The sequence below is a fragment of the Anguilla rostrata genome, chromosome 14, assembly GCF_018555375.3.
Source record: "Anguilla rostrata isolate EN2019 chromosome 14, ASM1855537v3, whole genome shotgun sequence".
Classification (NCBI taxonomy): Eukaryota; Metazoa; Chordata; class Actinopteri; order Anguilliformes; family Anguillidae; genus Anguilla; species Anguilla rostrata.
Window position 1 is genome coordinate 27,387,074 of NC_057946.1, and position 22,388 is coordinate 27,409,461.

The window sequence follows — 22,388 nt, forward strand, 5'->3', positions numbered from 1 at the left end:
GTGCAACTTCTAAACAAGAGGCAAATACTATACTACAGCGCATATGGTCCATCGGGTAAAATTCAGTTTTGACAAATGTCAATCTGAAATGTGTAACTCCAGCACTTTTGAACATCATTTAAAAAAGTTGATGGACAAAGAGGAGTCTGGTTATTTAGATTTATTTAGGCTATATTATTCTGAATGAAACAGAAGCTGTGACAAAGACTATGTAAGTTGACACATTTCCGAACTGTAGCCTTCATGAACAATTTCAATGGATGAGTCAAAATCAGTTCATGAATATTAACTTGGAGTTTTATTTTTTACTCAAAATAAAAAAAATCATTATAAAATGTGTTATAATGCCAGTATAGTAAAGGATGTGATTGGATGAGATCTGTAAATTAACAGTGATCCATTGCCATGGTGATATTTCAAAAAATTACCAGACACCAGGGGAGGTGGAGCTAAATTCCAGGTAAGTTTGTAGTATCCAAGAGAAGGAAGATGGCACAGGACTCTATGCCATAACAGAGTTGACAATATTTGTAATTATGGCTTTTAGGTACAGCCTTAAGTTTTACAGTATGGATTATGAACATATTTCACTGGAGAATGGAACACATCTGTGTGTGATGCTTCTGCACTTGAGGTCCATAAACTCTTGAACATATGAGTGTTACGTGTGAAAGGGAAGTCATAACTGTGATGATACAATGTAATGATTATATATTTAAGTTACATTCACACTTTAAATCACAGAGTCAACTTGTCTAGTTGTCTTACAGATATATTGTAAATGAAAAATGGAAGCGCAAACACTCTTTACGTTATAACATGCCAAAATGGCGGCATGACGGGGTAACATGAAACATCCTGGATCGTCAGTGGTCCTGTGTATATTTCCCTGCTAGAGACATTTGGGTGAGAAAATACACCCATATATTTGTACTTTCGTTAAAGTTTAAAATAATATATAGGTGAGAAACTCTCTTTTGCACTAGCAGCCCACAGAATTGTGTTCTGGTGCTTACAGTATGATACAAAGATTAATGGATGTAAGAAAAATGGGACAGTAGGTAAGTGACAGTGTGCTGACTTGGTACATTCTCTTAACATACCTATGGCACTAAGGCATTGTTCTCTTAAACTGGGCACATTTGGTTCCTTCATCTGTTCTCTAACTTTTTACACAGCTCAGTATTCAAATAGGTAAAATTTTATCGCTTGTGCCCAATCATCTCTCTCACTAACGAGGTGTAGTGCTTATGCACCGCTCACTCAATCTCATCACAGCCAGTCATTTGTTTAGTTTTTATCAAATTGGTTCCGGAATTTCATCAAAATTGATATGTTTTACTTTTTTAAAACACGCATTGTGATGACGTTTTCCGATGCACAGTGTATTCATGAAATGATGGAACGAATACCTATATATTATAAAAGTACTTTATCTATCTGCTTAGCTAGATATACTGAAACTAGAGAGGAATAAAAATGGAACCTTTCCCCACTCAAATGTCTCCTTGAAAAAGGATTCTGAAGAGAAAAGAAGCCCACACTGAGGATAGATTCTCACAATAGAACGCACAATTCTGGAACTACAAAGCCGTAGAGGAGCCCAATCCAGTCATTCTGAGCCACGTCCACTTCCTGACAAAGACACGACTTGTAACTTTGCTCCCAACAGGATGGCGGGACTCACATGTTGTCGGAGGAGTCAAAGGACCCAGCGATGACAAAATTGGTAGCACCTGGATGGGAGCTCCTGGACTGAGAGGCCTGCTGGCTGAGGTTATTGCAGATCAGCACTAGCTGGTTGCTCTGGGCCTCGGACAGAGTGCTACAGCTCTGGTAGACGCTGAAGTTGGTCTTCCTCCCCGGGATGTTGCCCTTCTCGCACATGGTCTTAACCATCTTGGCCAGCTTGTTCTTCCCCAGCGCCTGGCTGTTGTACCAGTGCAGGGCGGCCAGGTTTACCACTGGCTTGATGGACAGGTAAAAGGGGGCGTCTTCATACAGCATGGCCTGAGGTCTCCGCTGGGCGTACTCCTTGTAGTCCTGCACGGGGCAGGTCTGGGGGGCGTGGGGGGTGGCATAGATGCGGCACTCGGTCCCGGGACGTTTGGTCTTGGTGTTGCCGTCGGTGTACTCTTGGTAGCTCCACTCCAAGCACTCCAGCCCGGTTTCACTGGCGATCAGTCGAACGTCCCCCCACTTGAGCGAGGAGCCGTGGAAGCCGGTGCAGTGTCCGAAGGCCTTGGTGTTGTTGAGCCACACCAGGTTCAGCAGCCCCTCCGGGTTGAAGCGGCTGAGCAAGCCCCTCTTCCTCAGGATCAATTCGTCGGCGAAGGTCAGCTTCATGGACTTGTGGGGCTTGTTGCCCTTGCCCTTGAACTTGAGCTCCAGCTGCTTCTGCTTGAGGGCCTCCTGGGAGCGGCGGAACTCCTTGTCCCGGGTGATGCTGTAGCTGTACCGCTGCTCCTTCAGGTAGCGCTCCAGCCCGCACTGGTAGTTGGCCAGGCTGTTGGGCTCGTACTCGGACCCGTCCTTCTGCCGGGCATCCACGAAGAAGGAGGCCAGGTAGGCGTCGAGCTCGTCGCACGGGATGCAGTAGATCTCGCGGGTCTCGGATGGGTACTTGGATATGAGGAAGTCGCGGAAGTTGCGGAGAGCGGTCTGGGTGCTGCGGATGGTCTTCTCGTTCTGCTCTCGGTTAGCTTCGGCTTGCCGTTCCTCCAAATCTGTTGAGGAAATGAGTACATTGTTTTTTAAAAAATTAAATAAGGAAAAAGTCATGTATGTAAAAAAAATATAAGAAAATTTTAACTTTTCGATCAATGACAGTCCCTCTTAAAATGGTGATTTAAAAACAGTATAACTTAGTTATATATAGGGACTCTGTAAGGTATTTCAAACCTATAACAAACTTCTGCACTGATTAAGAGTACAACATCAAATAATGTTTGACCGTAGATAGTCAAACTGCTCAGTTTGTAGTTTGAATTCCTAATGAAATAACATTGCATTTTTTTCCAGCTACCCACTGAGGCCTAGTGTCTTCAACCACATTAAATTTTGTGCATAACAGGCACATTAAATATGGTTTTATCTGCAGATGAGACACGAGCTTGATCACCCCAAAGGCAGGTGGGACGGGGGTCAGGGCATGCATGACACCTAGCAGGACCCGGTTAGGACATTTACTGCCAATCATGTGTGACCTCAGCACTGTCCATTCAAGCTAATGGTTTAAATTAGGGATGAACCCCAAATTCAAACTCTGTCAATCAGCAGCTGTTCATGTATTCTAGAGCATATAGGAGGGCATTTAACGCTGAATCTTAACAATCTGTGAACTAAGCAATGACAGAGGGAGAAAGGGACAGAACTGCTCAGGCAGGACTTGCCTTGGTGCCACACGCCACGTCCATGTCCAAATAGCTTTTGGTGAGAAGCCTAAACCAATAGGACTTTGTCACAAAGAAAACCTACAAAGAAGGGCCAGCCGGCAATTCTTTGCAGCCTTCCCTCAGTGCCAGCATACAGCCAAGATACCTCAGCATAGAGCCATGTGACCAAACGATCCATACAACGGACACAGCCCAAGCAGTGGACCAACTAGAGACACCATACCGTCTTCAAACATCGTCCAAACAGATTTGAGTATAATAGCACACATCACTTATACTTGACAACTTAACATAATTTGTCAAGTATAAGTAAAATAAGAAATAAGACTTGATAAGCTTTTCCAAGAATATGACCATTTGTACATCACATGTAAATAATAATACACATGGTTTACAATTGGTGCTGTATTACTATTCTATCAGGTTAGACTCTACTTATTAAAATGACTCAAAGGTATTAGTGGTCTTCTAACTATTGTTGGGGCATACCAAGCACACATGACACAATGAGCATCACTAAAATGAGTGATGAATGATTGGTATGTCCAGACAGCTGAGCTTTATCTTTCATGTCAGCATAATGCATTATCAATATGAACCATGTAAAATAACATTTTGCATCCTATATCATTTTGGCACCCATGTTTAAACTGACAACAGAACAACTTCTCCTTTAAAATTGTTTTATTGAACATTACATAAACAGCCATGACTGTCAAGACCAATTGTGTTAGTACATTTTATACCTCACACAAACACAGACATGCTATCTGATATTCCCGTAGTAACAAAAATATTGGCTGAAACAGGTGGCAAAAATGTGTGCTTGTAGGAAAGAAATTAAACCTCTTTCAATACGACAGCACAAATTATCTGCATTTTCTCTTTCAGTCTTTCACTGATTAAAAATGAATGTCCATACACGTCAGTAATAAAAGTATCACAACTAGAATCCTATTCAAACTAACAAAATTATATAGTTCATAAGATTAATTAGTGTTACGGTAACTATCTTGTGAACAGCTAACACCAGTCATTTCTTCTTATTGGACCCACCTCTCACGATTATACAAAACAAGTCATGAACAAGATTATTCCTATGCACCACGGTTTTAACGACAAAATAGTGTACAAGCAGAGATAACCAGGAATAACTTCTCAAGTCTCTTACACAAACTCAAAAAATAAGCGGTCGGGAGAAGGAAAAAAAAATGGGAGGAGAGGAGGTAAAGTGCGAATGAATCTCCATTCGAAATGGAAACACTCATCGCTTGAACACGAAAAAAAAAAAAAAACACAACAGACATCCTCATTTGCTGGCTATGGGCAGGAGTTCGCCCTTGGCCTTCATTGCTTTGATCTTGGCTTTGACGGTGTCGTCCATGGCCTGGCGGCACCGGCAGGAATAGTGGGCCAGCGTCTCCTCCTTCTCGTCCCAGGGAGGGAGGGAGTGGAAGACCTCCGGCGCCGCCAGGCTCAGCTCGGCGATGGCGGCTGTCCTGGAGATGGTGTTGCGGTCCACGCCGACCCGGTCGAAGGCCGCCTTCATGGACACGCTCCTGCGGAACTCCTGCAGGGCCGTCATGTACCTCGCGATGACGCCCACCACATTTTTCACTGCGGAAAGAACAAACGCATCGTGCTTAAAGTGAAGAATGCTCAGAAATTTAAGTGCCTTAAACTTTAAGAAAAAGTTTCACTTAACAATTATTTTAAAATATATTTTTATGTAATTAAAGAGCAAGATATGCATCTAGTCAGCATAGTATTATTTTGTTAACAAACATCTGTTTTTTTTACACTGCAAAACAATTAGTCTTAATCATTCATAAAAATGCTTACTCCATGAGCTTATACCTCGTACATGCTGGTTTTTAATGCAACCTCATTACAAATCACTGACCTGTTTCGAATCGACAATTTTTTTCAGAACAGTGTAATTTCCCTTAGCTTCATAAGAGTCATTTCTGTTTGTGCAGTACTTACTGCGAACACGAGTATTCTCTCCTTCCCTGTTCCGTTTTGGATTCTTAACTATCTTCGGCCTTTCGTTTTGATGCAACTCTATCTCATCAAATGAATCAAACAGGGCAGGCGACTCGAATGCCGGAGTCTCGTCAGAATACATGGGGACGTGCTGACGTGAGCCACTTGGCTCCTGTTTGCTGGTGGTTTGGCCCCTCCTCTTTTCTGAAAAAAAAAAAAAAAAGAATATTTTTTTATGGAACCACCCCCATGGTACAAAACACTGTCAGATCTTGCAAGTGAACTCGAGCACAGCTTGGTTTTTCTCAGTCTGTTCTCCATCTTTCTCACTTCTCTCACTGCTGCAAAAACACCTTTTCTTCACAACCACTTTCTTTTCCCCCTTCTTCCCCGCATCGTCTTCCATTTATTATTTCTTCTATCACTCCATATTGCCTATGACAGTCTTCCTTGGACAGATATCCATTCCATATCATCATCTATAATTTGCATTTATTGAATTTATTGAGGTCAGTTAATCCATCACCATGACAATCAATAACCATTTGCTCATTAATGCATTCCCCCCATTGTCCCAAAGACTGTCTTTAAATTACTTACATCTCATGCTTCTAATGACACCAATAATATTTTTTCCGTAACAATTAATTAAAATAGTGATCCCTTGTACTTGTTTGCTTTTATTTAAGCACCCAGTGTTAAGCAGAAGTTGTTCATACTCACAAAATGGTGTGATGGCGAAATAAAAACAAAACGTACATGCGTTAAAATGTATATTTTACTCAAGATTAGGCATTTTATATCTTAGTTTTTACAGTGCAATGGAATGTAGAATTTCAGAAAGCAGACATACCGACAAACTATACAAATGAATCCATAAGTATTTAAAAGCTGTAGCATCTTCATTATAGAATACAAGAATGCTCTGTTCGTACCTGGGCGGTTGCTGAGTTGCTCTTGGAGGAATTCGCAGATTAATTCGGCCTTTTTAGTCAGTTCCTGCTGGAGCAGCTCCTTGTCCTGCTTAAGGCTGTTTATTGTCTCTCCCATCAATTCACTCCTGCTCCTCTCTGCCTGCAGCAGACCTTTCAGTCTCTCTATTTCAAATAGAGCAGGCGGCGCTGTTTAAAAAAGAAGCAGTAGTTTACAAAAGGGGAGAAACACCAATTCTAACACAAATAAGATCCAGTCAATATTTCTAGCTAAAGGGAAATACTGCAAACAGTCAATAAATGTATATAATCACAGTTTCTTTAATTAACATGGTTATTCATTCAATTATAATACAAGTAATACCGTACATTGTATGAGAAACCTATAAAACTGATAGCATTAATTAATTTTCAAAACTTTTGAGACTGAATGTGTGATTCACCACGCACAACCATCTTCTCTCATGACTAGTTACTGACAGAGCATAGAAAATCAAATCCTTTAATATGCAAGACATAACATTCACAAACATTCAAACCAGTTTATTAGAGGACATTTACCAAAGTACCATTGCAAATTCTCACAGAATAGAAATTGTGCCTTGGCAAATTATGGACAGTTAAATCAGATGCTCACCATGTTACATCCATGGTAATAAAAAACGGTGAATGTTTCTGAATGAAGAATTGTGCAGGGTGGAGAAGCACTGGCTTTGCCTGAAATTATAATTAGGCAAAGTACAGACAAGAGTATAGGGATGTTTAAATTTTTTTTGTAAAAATCTAACGGAAAAGTTCTGTTTAATAGTAGGCATGTGTGCGTGGCCAACACATTCATTGCTACCTATTACTAAAAAAAAGAAACGTCAGAATAAGATCCAAAGATCAAGACTGAAATTTAGAAGAACAAAACTTGAACCTACCTGCTAATCAAAAAAGACAAAACTGGTGTAATTATGATGGGAATCAGCTTCCTTATCAAGCCATCATTTTGATATTGTAATTAATGGGTGTGTCAATATTTTGATTATAAAAGATATAATTCATGTTATTGTGAGCCCAATAACAAAAACAATTTGTTGGAACATTTCACAGTAGAATGACTCTGCTATTCCAACGCTGCATGCACTCAGTTATCTTTCAATGAAAAAACAGAATATTCTATAAACTTCACAGTAATATGACTTCATAAATCAGTATGAATATATGAAATGCATAACTCACATTTTTTCTTTTCAAGTATTCAAAGATAATAGATTCTCAGAGTGATTTTGTATTCTGTTAAATTTCCTATAATGTATTGAATGCTCGCTCATAAGACACTGGCAGCTCTTGTAAGATTCAACTTTTCAAAGAGATTCTATTTTAACTAAAGCAATCAACCCAAAGCCAAAATCAATCACAATTTTGTTCATATGCAGGCACTTTCCTCTAGACTAAATATTCATGTTGAAGAAAACTATAATTGATTTGAAAAGTTCTGCTAGACTAGAAGAACTTTGATGTACATGGATTTCATACCACTTGAGTGTACATTGGTTCTTTTAATTTAACATTCATATAACCAATATGGTCGTATTCATGCATTAAATAGAACAGGCCACAAAATGTGGAACAAGATATATTTTGTAGTTAAAACAATCACGGAACCTCTTCACACAGACAACGCAATAAAACTGCAAATTAGATTTGTTTTTACTGTTTTTCTGTGCATCTGCATTGTTATATTTGTAAAAATTAAAATCTGATTGGCTATTGAGCACACAGTCTATCCAGGCTAACCAGATATGGAATTTTAGTTACAACAGTTCATGGATAGCCCATATTCTGATTAATTTACAATTATGTCTATTATTTAATAAGTTCAACAATGCCAACAAGGTTCACTCTCTAGTCAATACTACAGAGCATTGGGAGCATCATGAGGGATCATTGCATGTTGTATCCTATTCCTATATTTGAGGCTTTTGTAAGTGCTCACTTCCTACATGTTGTCTGTCAAATCCCTGGTGGAATCAGATTTAACACTATTCACCTACGAGGGAAGTGAGTGACGGGACTCTCAGGGGAACACCCACAGTTGGGCGAGCTCTTCTTCTCCATGGCCGCAAGGGCCAGGAGGCACTGTACTGAGAGCCTGACTTTGCTTTTGTGCCACTTCGGGTCCAAGTGGAGACCATTCACCCAGACCTGGAAAAGGCACAAAGACAAAAGGCCCAGTGGCATCACCACAGAGGCTGAAGTAAAGATGTGCTAGCAGGCAACCTTGCTGAATTGAAAAAAAAGAAAAGGAGAATGGCAAATGTTGTTGTAGCTGACTGCAAGACCTAAACAGGTCACTTGAGAGTGCAGGACTCCCACGTCTTGAGCTGAGAGCTCCCTGGTCGAAGAATAGATCAGCCAGTCCACCAGGTATGGGAGGATCCACACATCTCTAGGCTGCAATGGGGGCAGGGTGGCTCCCATGCACCTGGCAAATACTCAAGGGGCCAGGGAAAGCCCAACTGGAATCCCCTTGAACTGGTAAGCTTGGTCCATTAATGCGAAACAAAAGAACGATCTGTGATGAGGCGCAACTGGAACATTGAAATATGTATCCCATAATTCAATGGGACATGAACCGATCTCCTTGTTAAACAGCCTGGAGAATGTCTGCAGTTTATAAAAAGCAGACGTGCAAAACGGTCAGGAACAGGTTTGCCTTCTTAATTCAAGGACAGTGAGAAAACTCCCCTCCTTTTTTAGAACGAGGAAGTAAACCGAATAGAACCCAGCAAGATTTATCAAGCTGTCTACACACTTATTTAGAGCCCTTCTCCAGTAAAGAGGATTTGAATTATCCCCCTAGGGGGGCCTCTGCTTAGTTAGAGATGTAGGCTCCCTCCATAGACCAGAAAACTGCTGTCTGGTCTGCTTTGCCTGGATACTGCACTCCAAGGCTTGTTGTGCTGCTAGGCCAAACATCTGGCCCGTAACCACACAGGGTTCTCCTGCACGCCTCTGACAGGGGCGAGCCAGACTCGGCGGCAAGCTCTCTTGCCATGAAGGCGAAGGCTTGCAGCTAAGCATCGCTGAGGCCCTTAGCAACAGAGCCTGAGCCCGAAGCCCGCAGGGTCTGAGCCAAAAGACCGAGGACCGCAGCCGTTAACCCGGGTGGTGTCGCTGACAGAATCAACAAAGGAACCATTCAGACAGGATGGAGCGAGGGAAAGTAGCTGAGTGGTTATGCAGACTCTGAAGGACAAGCACAGCTCCAATCTGCTGTATAGATTGCGAGGCTACCGCAAACTACTAGCCACTTAGCTACATGTTAATATTCAACCTACTTCCAAAAATCCCATCTGCAAGAAGATAGAAGTAACAGATTTCAGGCTGATATACAAGGTTGCCACTGCTATATGTCATCCAAGGTCACGCATGACTATTAGTATAAACACCTGACCGGTACATGCGCAAGATAGATGATATCCAGAGTTAAGCACTGCCTCTGGCAGTCAGGAGGGATGATATAAAAAGATTTAAATTTCAGTGAATTGGCTGTCAACATCATTGGCAGCTATAGTATGAACACACACCTCGACAAAGACATCCAATTTATATAATTTGAACAGCCCTAAGTAAAAATGCAGTCTAGCCACACTTTATTGAAAATGGAGTTGGTTAAAGCATTCAAATTGCAACAGATAAAATTGTAACAAAAGCAATTTATTTACAATGTATGGAATTCATGTCTGACATACAGGTTGCATCTAACTTGAATCTGTCAATATTAAATGTAGTATATAACACCCAAATACATGTCTAAATTTTACTCAGACTGTATACAACAAGCATATGGGCACAATTTCAGCATGGCAAAGAATATAGCCAAAGACAAATACCTGGCAAGGCATCTCAACTGCCATGTTAATTTAATGTGGAATCTATATCTTTGGGAGGCCTCTCTGTAAAAGGTATGAAAAGGATGCTGCTATGAGAACAAATAAATGTTTATGTGACTGTGACATGTAAAGGGCTATGTGACTGTAAAGGGCCAATCAATTTAGAAAATTCAAAATCAAACAAATGTTCGGTCAAGTCTGGAATAATGTAGGACTCTGCACATCAAATCACAAATATTAACAATATTACAAGATACTTGTGAGTACGTACATACATACATTTTGGAGAAAATGAACTTTCACTTGCACACAAACACGTGAACTATGGTAGCTTGTTCATTTCTGTGTCCACAAATTATGTCCTCAAATAATATCAGTCTGTGGTTGGATTCAAAGAGATCCAAAGGAAGTTACTTCAAAAGTCCATTTTATAAATCGTGCACACATGGATAGACTGTGCAAGGATGTTTAGAGGTAACATCAGATTTTTAAAATGTTGCAGAGCTTTGAAAAGACTGCATGTGCATTACAAAATATTACTCTGTTTATAAAAAACACAATGATTAATTGTAGCCAGCAGGGGTTATTTTTATGTAGTTATTATTTTTATCGGATTATTACCAAAAAATTAAATATTGGATATACAACGCAAAGCAATTATATTTTTACACCGATGTTACTACAAATGTAAATCAGGGTATGATGAATTCATGGTTCAATCATCACCAAACAAATGATAGCAAATAATTAAAAAATGAAAGCAAAATGTTAAGATGTCAAACACTGCACCGCAACACTAAGGTGTCACTACACACATAGAAAGATTATCCCGATTCTGTCAAAACTAGAATGAGGCAATTGCTTTCATTATTTAGTATATCGTATATGTATATCATTTTTCTCATTTTAGGTTTCACAACAAACTTTGAATGGCAAATGTGAATGGCAAGTTGAGTTTAACAGTGCACTCATTTGCTACATTATTTAAATATTTGATAAATGGACTTCATTGTTTTATAGGTAATATTGTAAAATGTGCTCACGTGATTTCACAGAGGACAAATGCTTTGCAAAGCCCCACTTAACTAATGTGAAATAAAAGTGATGCACTGAGAGTATGCACCAGACAGTCCATCCGGTATGAAACTGAATAGGGTATTTACAATGAGCTCCATAATTAAAATAATCAAAAACACTCTTCAGGTGGCAGGTGTGGAAGTGTCAGTTACTACTCTTCATAGAAGACTTCTAAATGGAACTACAGAGGCTACACTGCAAGATGCAAACCACTATTTAGCCATAAAACCCGGAAGGCCAGATTACAGTTTGCTGATAAGTACCTGAAAGAGCCCACAGAGGTCTGGAAAAAGGTATTGTGGATAGATGAGACCAAAGAGCAAAGTGTGGAAGCCAAAAGGAACTTCCCAATATCCAAACAAGACCAGGTTAAAACCTAGTATATGGCTGGACCTAACACACGTGATCTGGCCGACCAATGGTGTAACTTCATCACTCAGTCACACAGTCACAGACATTCACGTTTGTACGGCGAATGTCTGTGACTGAGTGATGAACCTTAAATAATCATTTAAATGTATGTGTGTGTATACTGTCTATATAAAACACATTCATATGCTGCTATGCCTCAACAGGTATTGATAATCTGACTTCAACTATGAGGAAATATCCAGCCAAATTGTAAGACTATTTTGCCTTCATATGCAATGATGATTCAGCGCTTTATATGTACCTGTGCACATATAACTGGATTTCTAGAAAACAGGTTGTTTCGATCCTGGATGCTGAATAGCTGACACGGTGTTCCAAAGGAATTTTAAATCCAATACAGTAATAGTTGATCAAACAGCCTATTTGTAAACAGTATCACTCCGCACACAAACTGTCATTTACTAATAATATTGAAAAGAAAATAATATTGTGTTATCAATTAATTGTTTCTATATGCTGTAACTGTTATAAAAGCAATATGGCACCCAAGGCCGTGCTGTATCGTGAATATGGTCACGGCTACAGGCGGTTGCCAGCACTCCGATGCACGTCATACCTAACAACACCCCTGTAGCCATGACTATTCACGATACATCACAGCCTCTCGCGCTATCAATTATTCATTCACTACTGTCGATTCAGTGTTGACAATCATTTCTTTTGTCTGAAAGGCTGACAGCATTTTGTAATCACCCAGGCAAAATTTCAATGTGTACGTCCCCTAATTTCTCTAGGTAAAACGGCATTAAAAGGACACCCTGATACATAAAGAAGCGAAAGCTCTGAATCAAGGTCTCCTAATATGTAAATCTGCAAAAGCACATACCGCTGACAACATTAAAACTGTATAAAAATATAAAAAGATTAAAAAAATTATAAAGCAGAAAATCACTGAGCAAATTTTTATTTGTATGAATGAAAATGCAGCCTTTTTCATTTCACAACAATGCTCATTAAAGAAAATTAAATAAAGTTTACATATGTAAAGCATGATGAAAATGTACATGAAAACATACTCTTTAACATGTCAGCTACCCTGAAAGCAAAATATTTGCCACTTTGTTCTTTGTGTCCTTAAATACAGCACACAACATCATTTTTGTAAATGTATCACCACAGAAAGATCATTTTTCAGTCGAAAATTAGCTTGGTAATACTGACCTCACACAATTTCATTTAAAATGACAGTTACCCCATCAGTTATGACATCCAAGTACAGTTACCAACTCCAAGATTCAAATACTTTTTTTTCTGACTCATTCTTAGCCTGCATTTGTTTATGCAGGCTTTTTTCAGTTTTGATGATTCCACCGATGTCCACCCATCCAGCGTTGAACAGCGAAGGACGTAAGCTGAAATCACATTTTTTGAAGGAGTAAGTAGTGAAAACAAAAAAAGTATAGCTACACCACCACATTTATTTTCAGGCATTTTTCAGCACACATATACATATCTATCAACAAATTTCATACAGAATCAACACCGTAAAGCAGCTCGTATAAATTCCGTCTGTCGAAACCATTTCAAGACACCCAACCGGCAAGGTGAACACTTACATATGATCCCATCTACCGTTTTGCGATCCAAAATCTTCTTCCCGTCGGGCACTTTCCCGTGTTTTCCGAAGGCCACGGCACCGACAAGGTCCTCTTCGCTGAAGAAGTGCTCGAACAGCAAATGGAAGAGGCGCATGCAGTCCTTCCGGGAGTCCTGGTGAATGGCGGACAGTTTGACCGAGGACAGGAATATCCCGCTGCCTGGGTACAGCTCCTGCTGCCCCACCCGGGGGGGACAGGCCACGTGCTGCCGCGTCCTCTGATGAAACGCGCTGATCTTAGTGATCAGCGTCTGGAGAATCTGCAGCTGCACTGGATCTGCAGAAAGGGGAAAAAAAAGTCTTTAGAGGTATGAACTTATTCTTATAACCGGCCATTTTGATGGCCCGCTCGATCATATTTAAGCCACTGTCTCCGAAGAGCTTCCTCTGAATTACACCTACATGGCATTGTATGTATATGTATTCCACCTGCCATCTAATCATCCCTTGATTTGATTGCCTAAAAAAAATATTCCCTCCCTCTCCAGCTCAGCTGATGTGTGGTGAGCGTTCTGGTGCAAAATGGCCACCGGGTGGGTGCTACACATTGGTGGTGGCTGAGGTGAGTTTACCCCGATTACTGTAAAGCACTTAAAGCTTCTAGAGAAGTGCCACATAAATGCAATGTTTCTTTCACTTAATTTCATTCATTGTTAGTATCAAGGTGATAGATCTCCAACACACAAACATTCACTCAGTTTTCCCCCAGGCATGAAGAGGCTGAATTTAAGTACACACTTTCTCACTCACCTATGCTAGCAACAAATGCTTCAAGCCTCCTCCTCTCCTCAATCAGCCTATTGCTATCTGTAGTACAGGTGGGATATGAGGGCCAGATATGTTGGTATTCAGTTTCAAAGCTGTACAGAGGCATTGGTTGAAAAGCTGTACCTGGAAAAAAAATCAGAAGAAAAAAACCGACAAAAAATTTAGTGGAAAATATAAACATTACACTGATTTTTAAACAATGTTTATTTATAAGTGCACCTCAACCAGTCTATTCAATATAGAAATGCATATCATTGTGTGCCTGCGTAGATTAAAATGAATGATGAATACAGAACCAAAATGAACACAGAAAATAGTTCATGTAAACACCATAATTAATTCTATGACACGTAAACCTCCTTTATCTGTAGATTATCACACAATTAATTCATTTTCATGGTTTCTCTAGAAACCACTGACACAATTTGGACGTGTAAAATGCAGGCAACAACCACCTGGGGCCAGTAGGTCCCACACGCCTGAGGAAGTGACCAGCAGATTCTCACTTTTACACGATTACGCGAAGAACCCACCACTTCATACAGCAGACAAACGATGACATGAAAGATCAAATGTCTTTAATATAACACTAATTGTTTTTCTTATGTCGGTCAAAATAATGTTTCCATTTGTAGATTAATCAGACATGAAATCATCTGAAAATCGAACGCCAAATCATAAGAGAAATAAAACCGACTCAGAAGCACCGTCACTCCAAAACTATTCGAGTCGAATTCAATATTGCGTAAGCATACTTAAAAAAGGGTATCCTTCAAAAGCAGAATTGATTTGTAGTTGACATGACTGCATATTATTAAGGTATTCACCCATACAAAAATGGTGCCGTCTAAGCAGACAACACAGAGATCACAGTTTACCCCAGCTGTCATCGTTTTATTTTAAGACCTGCTTTATATATGCAATATTTGTGTTCAGTCAAGCAGGAAATGTACATGCAACAACAAATCTGAATGCTTAATACACAAAGTAAAGAAACTGTGCTGTAAGACTAATAAATATGTAAAAAGGGAAATTATATAACGAACATAATATGCCAATTATGAATTTATTCCGCTCAAAATTTCTTCCTCGTCTATATACAAAGTGATTATCCTGGACAGTCGCACTTTTGAACTCAAGAAAATGGTCTTGCACTACGCGTATAGCATTTTCAATTTACAGAAAATGTCAATTTAATGCAAAGCTGCTCCGCTTGACGTGCTGAAACAAGATTTCCAGTGCAATGGAATAAGAGGTCTGAAAACCTTTGAAGAAATCTGTATTCCTAAAATAAAAACATTACAATCCAAACCAACACATTCAGGACTTTATTTATGCAGGTACTGTAATATTTCAAGATGCAACAGAAGTCTAACTCTAGAAAGCAAAAAGATTATTTTAAAAAACTATAAAATCCTTACGTGCATGATACTAATGAAGGGATATTTATACTACAAAAAGATGATTTTAATACCATTATAAGCAATCATCAATTTATTTAATGTGGAAAGAAACAATTACAAATGAGTGAAATTATATATTAAGAACTAACCATTTTCCTAAACTGAGGAAGGCATCAGAATATTGGTTATATTCCGCCGTCTTCTCTCTGGACAGATAGACCTGTAAACATGATCGCACATATTCATCCATTTAGCATTTCCCGAGATGTAAATGCTATTTCAGTTAGCAAGCTTGTAAGGTTTTTATCAATGCTAATAAATCAATAGACAAATAAATCAATGTAGAATGCAAATAACAAGAGCACATGCATGTTATGTACAATTTTGTGATTACAATACCTGATAATTTTTTTGATCAAAACTAAATAAATCTTAGATTGCCTCTCTACGTTCAGCAAAAATAAAAAATAAAAAACATTAAGAGGGCTCTACAAAGACACTAGAAACCATCTGTCTGTATCTGATAGAAATATCAAACAGATCTGGCCACAAAATGTAATTACCAAAATCACTTTCACATTACATGCAAATCAAATTTGCAAAGCTGAATATTTTTGACCTTCAGATACAACACAATTATGGGGTTTAGAATCAGGGACTGTGGTGTATTTTTGCAAGGCTGAAAGGGGTCTTCATTGTTTAAACAAAGAAAGTAAATACACATGATGCTTACCTCTATATTCACAGTTCGTCTTCATTTAATAAGAAGAAAATCAATTATGGCACCATCCATCTCGTTGACTTCCTAAATTGAAATTTCAAAATGTACGGGATTGATTTTAAATTCACATTCAGTTGTAGCAAATTAAATGTCTTGGGTTAAAAAACTGGGCCCCAGGATCCTGCAAATTCCGAATTATTTTTTAATTCTTGTTCAGTAAAAGGGCACTCATAGCAAAATGCGTGTTAAGCTGCACTTACTTTACTGGACAATCTGCGCACCAGAAATGACTGTGGTCATTGCGGCACCATGGACGTTAATGGCAAACTAAACTGCATTTCAACATGACGCATAGGTGCCGTGCAGCCCCCTAAAATGTTTTTATTTTTATTTTTATATAAGAACGAATCAAATCAAAGGATGACATTATTCATGACAGATTAACTGCTGCATAGATCCACAAGTCTTTATGATAAATATGAGCTCATCAAAAAATCTGTTTTTTTTAGAAATAAACAAAATAAGCAGAAGTGAGGCATTCCCAGTGTAGCTCTGGTATAGTTCTGCGTGCTACACGGTCCACCGTACTCGTTTCTGTTTACCCTTGAGCAGACGATGTGTAACGCATCACATGGAGTCATTCTTATTGCGCACATGCTGTGACCTGCAAACAAAATTGTGTAATAAAGCCGTGATCAAAGCGAAAAGCACCAGATGGTGCGGAGGGTGGCTAGTTGAAGGGTAATACGATGTAATACACAGATGCAGTCGCTGAGATTTGGGGGGGGGGGGGGGCAAATGAGTTGTGCTGAACTTTACGGTTTTTTTTATCACCTGTGCTGAGCGGGTGATTGCTCATTTGGATATGTGATTTGGCACAGGACAGAGTGCTAATTCATTATCACATGCAGACACCCGTTTGTTGTTTTTGACTCGCTAAATGAAACAGGCTGCTAACAGGCATGGCTTATATATCCCATTTTTCCCCAATGAATGTACTGTAGGTATGTGTACAGCACTGAAATTTCCACCAATCACCTATCAGCACTGTTCACTGTGTTCACAGGCCAGGAAAAACATAAGAAATAAATCTGTGTTTATCCACACTGACATGAGTAGAACCACACAAATCATTCCAACAGTGCAACTAGAAAGCGAGGGACTTTGTCTTTGCTCTGAATTTGGTAGCCTTTTGGGCTAATATTAACATTATTATTAACAGCTATTAGTTAGAAATTCAACTCCGCTTCCTCACCTTTTACCATTTATATAAAATAAATGTTTTCCTTATTTACCCATCTAAAATCTGAAGAAAAAACTTGATAGCAATGTAGAAGTATGTCCAAAATTAACAAATTAATATTATCTATTGAAATTTTTTTAATATACCTGCTGTTGGCAACATAGCTGTTAGCATAACATTAAGTAAGTTAACTGCAAGCATAGGATCAGGGCCCAAGCAATACAACACTCCAGTGCTTAAACTAAGAGTCAGCATTGTGCAGAGATCGCAAGATATTCAACCAAACTTGAGTGGCTACATGTCACTGACAAAAAGGAGCCATCGTTTTTACTTTCACCGCTCATTCTCAAGGGTGCAAAGGGTTTTAATGAAATCATTTTTCCATGCCAAGCAGAAAACGAACACATTTTTGTTCTTTGAAGTATCATCACTTCTACCACCAGTCATTCCTTTCTCTGAGTACATTTATATTACAGTGGCATCCTCTGTGACTTTAATTTATTTTTCTTCAAAAAAGAAAGAACCCCACTGTGAAGACCTCACACCATAACCATTCCAACAGACTCTGAAGTTTTGCTAAATGAAAAGAACAGAATTTGTCCAACAGTTTGTCCACAGTAAAATCTAAATAAGCCTGCCTATAAAAAGCAATCTTTCAAAGGCTAACATTATTCATTAGTCCAGCCGGCCTCTGGTTTTAAACACGATGAATCACTTCTTACTAATCTGCATTTTAAGCCTCTTAATAAATAAATAAATAAATAAATAAATAAATAAATAAATAAATAAATAAATATTTTACAGAGTATCGTTTATTCACTGTATCACTGATGAACCGTTCCCTTTTCAGGACACGTCACTTAAAGGAAGGATTCACATCGATGGCAAAGAGAGGGGTTTTTATTTAAACACAGAGAAAATAAATGTATAAAAAATAAACATCCTTAAACATAGCATGGCACCCTCTTTCACACAGTCAGAGTATTCAGGTAATGTGGGACAGCATATATGGTGAAGTGGGACCGTCATTTCAAGCTTAAAAGACATTGTGCTTTGATACTCACAAACCAAGGTAGATTAGAATAACAAATGATTTATTGAACATTTCAACAGGAGAAACATTTGAAAATTGAGAATTGTTAATGTTATAATTTTTCCATCCAGTCTCAATGTTATCGTATTCAATCACATAAGCCACAAGTGCAATGTTAATCATAGGCCATTTATGAACTTTAGCCCAGAGAATCCTTTCCAACCCTATCTTCTCTGTGTAGCAGTCCTGGCAGGAGAATGATGAATCGTCAAGAAGGCCATCTTCCTCTGCACAGGACTCATGATACCAGCCACGGCACAAGTCACACTTCATCCAGTCCTTTGAAACATATTTTGCCTGGCACCCTGTGACCAAATCTTTTTTGGTTAGAGTAGGCCTGTTCACCTTTGTTGCTTTTGCCTTGTTCTGTTTCTGTTTGGATTTCTCCACATAAAGGAGGTGCTCTTGGCCGGTGAGGGTGTATGATGGTGGCCTGGTACGTGGCTTCTTGTTCCCCCGCTCTCAGTTTGGTATTTTGAGAGATCCAGGTAACTTGTTTGGGACTCTCTCAACAGTGTCCATGAACTCCATGCAGACATCTTGTTGGAGCAGTGTGTTGTCTTGTGCTGGGGGCTGCGGCGTTTGAGCTTGTGCTGGGGGCTGCAGTGACTCTTCTTGGGCTTGGGTCTGCAGTGCCCTCTCTGTTGTTGCACTGGGAGCAAAGACTTCAGCCGGTATTACGTTAGAGTTCACAGGGTACATCCCCGTAGCCCTGAACCAAGCTTGGGCATTTTCCACTGTGGCAGTCTTCTTCCACGCCTCTGAAAAAACCGAGAAGAATTGTATCTTCGGAAGCGTCATCCCCGCGGTCTGCCTGTTCCACCTTCGGCCCACCTCAGACCAATTGCGCTTCAGGCTTTTGAACGGAGCCCCGTCCGCCGGCTGTAGCGCGAGGGTGGCGTGAGGAGGGCGGCACATCACGTGCACATTGTGAGCCTTCATCAGGCTGAGGAACTCCAAGTTAAACACATGGCTGCCGCGACCATCCAGGAGGAGGAGGTGGGGCCTGGTGTCGTCTCTGGGGAGCTGCTGCGCAAACCCTTTCCCCCACTCAACGAAGAGCTCCGTGTTTACCCATCCGTTTTCAGATGCCTCGACTGCTACATTTTCAGGGGACCCATACAGCCACTCGCTCCTCACACTCTTCCCTTTGAAAATGACCATCAGTGGAGCATAGGTGCCCACTGCATTGAACGACGCCAGGACTGTTGTCGTTTCTCCCTTCTCGCCTGCAGGGATTTCAAAACAGGGTTTCCCCACCTCCCCGTCGACACGACCCGAAGCAAAGTTGTCCTGGAGGCCAGACTCATCACAGTTCCAGATATGGGAAGGGACCTCTGTAATGCACAGCTGCTCTAGCAGGGCCTGGTAATCTTTGAACCATTTCCCCACTACCTCTGGGTTCATCCCTGCAGCCCTTGTAACGGAGAGAGGCTCAGGCTTCTTGACTGTGAGAGTAGGGTTTCGCCTCATAAACCCCTGAAACCAGTAGTACCCTGCCTTTTGCTTCGCTTGTGAAAAGCCTGGGATGTTGTTGACCTTGGCGAATTCATAAGCAATACACTGAACATCACACTTCTTAAGAAGAAATCCTCTCTGCGACAGCATTATCAGCAAACTGGATAGCTCCTTCTCTGCCTCCTCTGGTATACAGGGCTTGCGCCCAGAGGCATGTGACGATCCCTGTGTGATACCTTTTACTCGCCTCTGTAGAGTTGATTTTGGCACACACCATGCCTTAGCCACGCAACGGAGATTTGGCTCCTGACCTGCCTCCAGAAGGCCCCTATATTCTGTTATTGCCCCTGCCATCCTGTCCTCTCTCCACTGGTTGTGCTTCATTCCCTTCCTCTTGATATTCATTTTTTCTGTAATTAAGATATAAATGTAAAAATATTGTTCATATTTAAATGTCTCTACGTAATACAAGTTTTTCCAGTTTTGAAAAAAATTATGCTCTGAGCAGGGCTTGAACCCAAGAGCTAGTCATTACATGCTTGGCTCCTTTACTCATTACGCTATCCGCATCATCATGATATCCATTCATTCTGATTATACACTGCCTGACCAAAAAAAAAGTCGCCGTTTGGATTTTTTTGGACAGTGCCCACTGTAAGCCTCTGGAGGCAGTGTTATGATCTAGGGTTGCTTCAGTTGGTCAGGTCAAGGCTCAGCAACGTTATGCAGCAATAAAATGAAGTCAGCTGAGTACCTGAATGTACTGAATGACCAGGTTATCCCAACAATGGATTTTTTCTTCCCTGACGGCACGGGCATATTCCAGGACGACAATGCCAAGATTCATCGGGCTCAAATTGTGAAGGAGTGGTTCTGGGAGCATGAGAAATCATTTTCACACATGAATTGGCCACCACAGAATCCTGACCTTAACCCCATTGAAAGTCTTTGGGATGCGCTGGAGGAGACTTTACGGAGTGGTTCGACTCTCCCGTCATCAATACAAGATAATGCATTTCTAGACGGAAATAAATGTTGTGACGTTGCATAAGGTTGCCACGACAAATGCGCGCCATAATCAAAGCTAAAGGCGGTCCAACAAAATATTAGAGCGTGTGACTTTATTCAGCCAGGCAGTGTATAGAGTCTGTCGACAAACAGTAAGATGTGAAGTACTGACAGACACCAAATAATCATCAGTACGGTCTAAACTAGCACGTACGTGTAGGAAACTGTGGTAAACTGTAGGTTTATTACACCAGGACTGATTTTACAATACATACTGCTCGTGGAACCCATAGAGGCGCAGCACCTTAAAGTTAATTTACAGCCTTGGCTTTCCTTGGTCGAGCAGCGACTCCCCCGCGGGAGCGTAATTACGGGAATAAATCATAAATAAACTCCTCGGCGGCTTCGCAGAGCCATCAGTTCCCGCGTTACGCGGAGAAATGCGCGGAAAACGGCACATTGTTCTACTACGGTTCGCCAATTTACGCGATACGTTTGTCACACGCGCCGGATAGTGCAAAAACATTCTCGACGTTTCGAACAAAATGAGTATTATAGTTATACAGTTATACAGTCGCAGTTTCTGGCGGTGTACAGGTACTATCCATTAGTGCTGTCAAACTGTTGACAAACTACATTTTTTTTTCCAGATTTTATATACATTTTCCCCGCTTTTTTGATTTGAAATGGCAGAACTCAGTTGTGCCAAATATGTGGGTTAAAACTGTCAAGGACATCTGAAATATACATTTTACCTTTATATGGAGCAGGTAAACCTCCTGATACTTTTGGTTTTTGTTTCAGCTTAATGCGCAATGCTACTAAGCCAACCACTTGTGCTAAACATAGCAAATAAAAAATGCAAATGTTAATTTTGAGAAATTCAATAAGTGCATCCAAAAAACATAGTAATACATCTTCATCTACTGAACACACAAACCAGTCCGCATCTGCGGGAAGGGTGAATTGTCACTTTCCAAAAATAAAACTAGGCCAAATGTTTACAAACTGTCTGAGTATAGAGGGTGTCTTAAAGTATTTTATGGCATCCCAACCAGGTTTCATCCAAGCTACTATGCAGTGAAATCACCTTGCCAACATTATGAATTTCAACCCATTTCCAGCCACACCACTTATATATCTCCCTTGATCAGTAATGCCATGAATGTTCGGGGATAGGATGTTAATTTAGTTCCCTTACATCTGACACATTACAATGCCAAATTCATCCAACAGTCGCACCCAACAGAACGAAAATGTATCTGCAACAACTAAAAATCTCTTGTGACTTAATGTACACTGCCTGGCCAAAAAAAAAGAAGCCGTTTGGATTTTTTTGGACAGTACCCACTGTATAAGTCTCTGGAGGCAGTGTTATGATCTGGGGTTGCTTC

General features: G+C 40.2%; 1 protein-coding gene across 5 annotated transcripts in view; it reads right to left on the bottom strand.

Annotated features, from left to right (window-relative positions):
- Positions 1-111: 111 nt before the first annotated feature.
- Positions 112-22,388, bottom strand: part of LOC135239999 (uncharacterized protein KIAA1958) — a 32,535-nt gene continuing 10,258 nt past the window's right edge. Inside the window, exons 3-5 of one of the 5 annotated variants that reach the window (XM_064309073.1) lie at positions 6,317-6,502; positions 5,382-5,585; positions 4,062-5,012 (exon numbers count right to left, since the gene is read on the bottom strand). In XM_064309073.1, the coding sequence (XP_064165143.1) occupies positions 4,705-5,012; positions 5,382-5,585; positions 6,317-6,502 (698 nt within the window). In that variant the 3' untranslated portion in view covers positions 4,062-4,704. Of the gene's footprint in view, positions 2,727-4,061; positions 5,013-5,381; positions 5,586-6,316; positions 6,503-12,591; positions 13,056-13,259; positions 13,578-14,050; positions 14,192-18,317; positions 20,397-22,388 lie in introns of those variants that run through there. The other 4 variants (XM_064309074.1, XM_064309075.1, XM_064309072.1 and 1 more) reach the window with 4 other exon arrangements.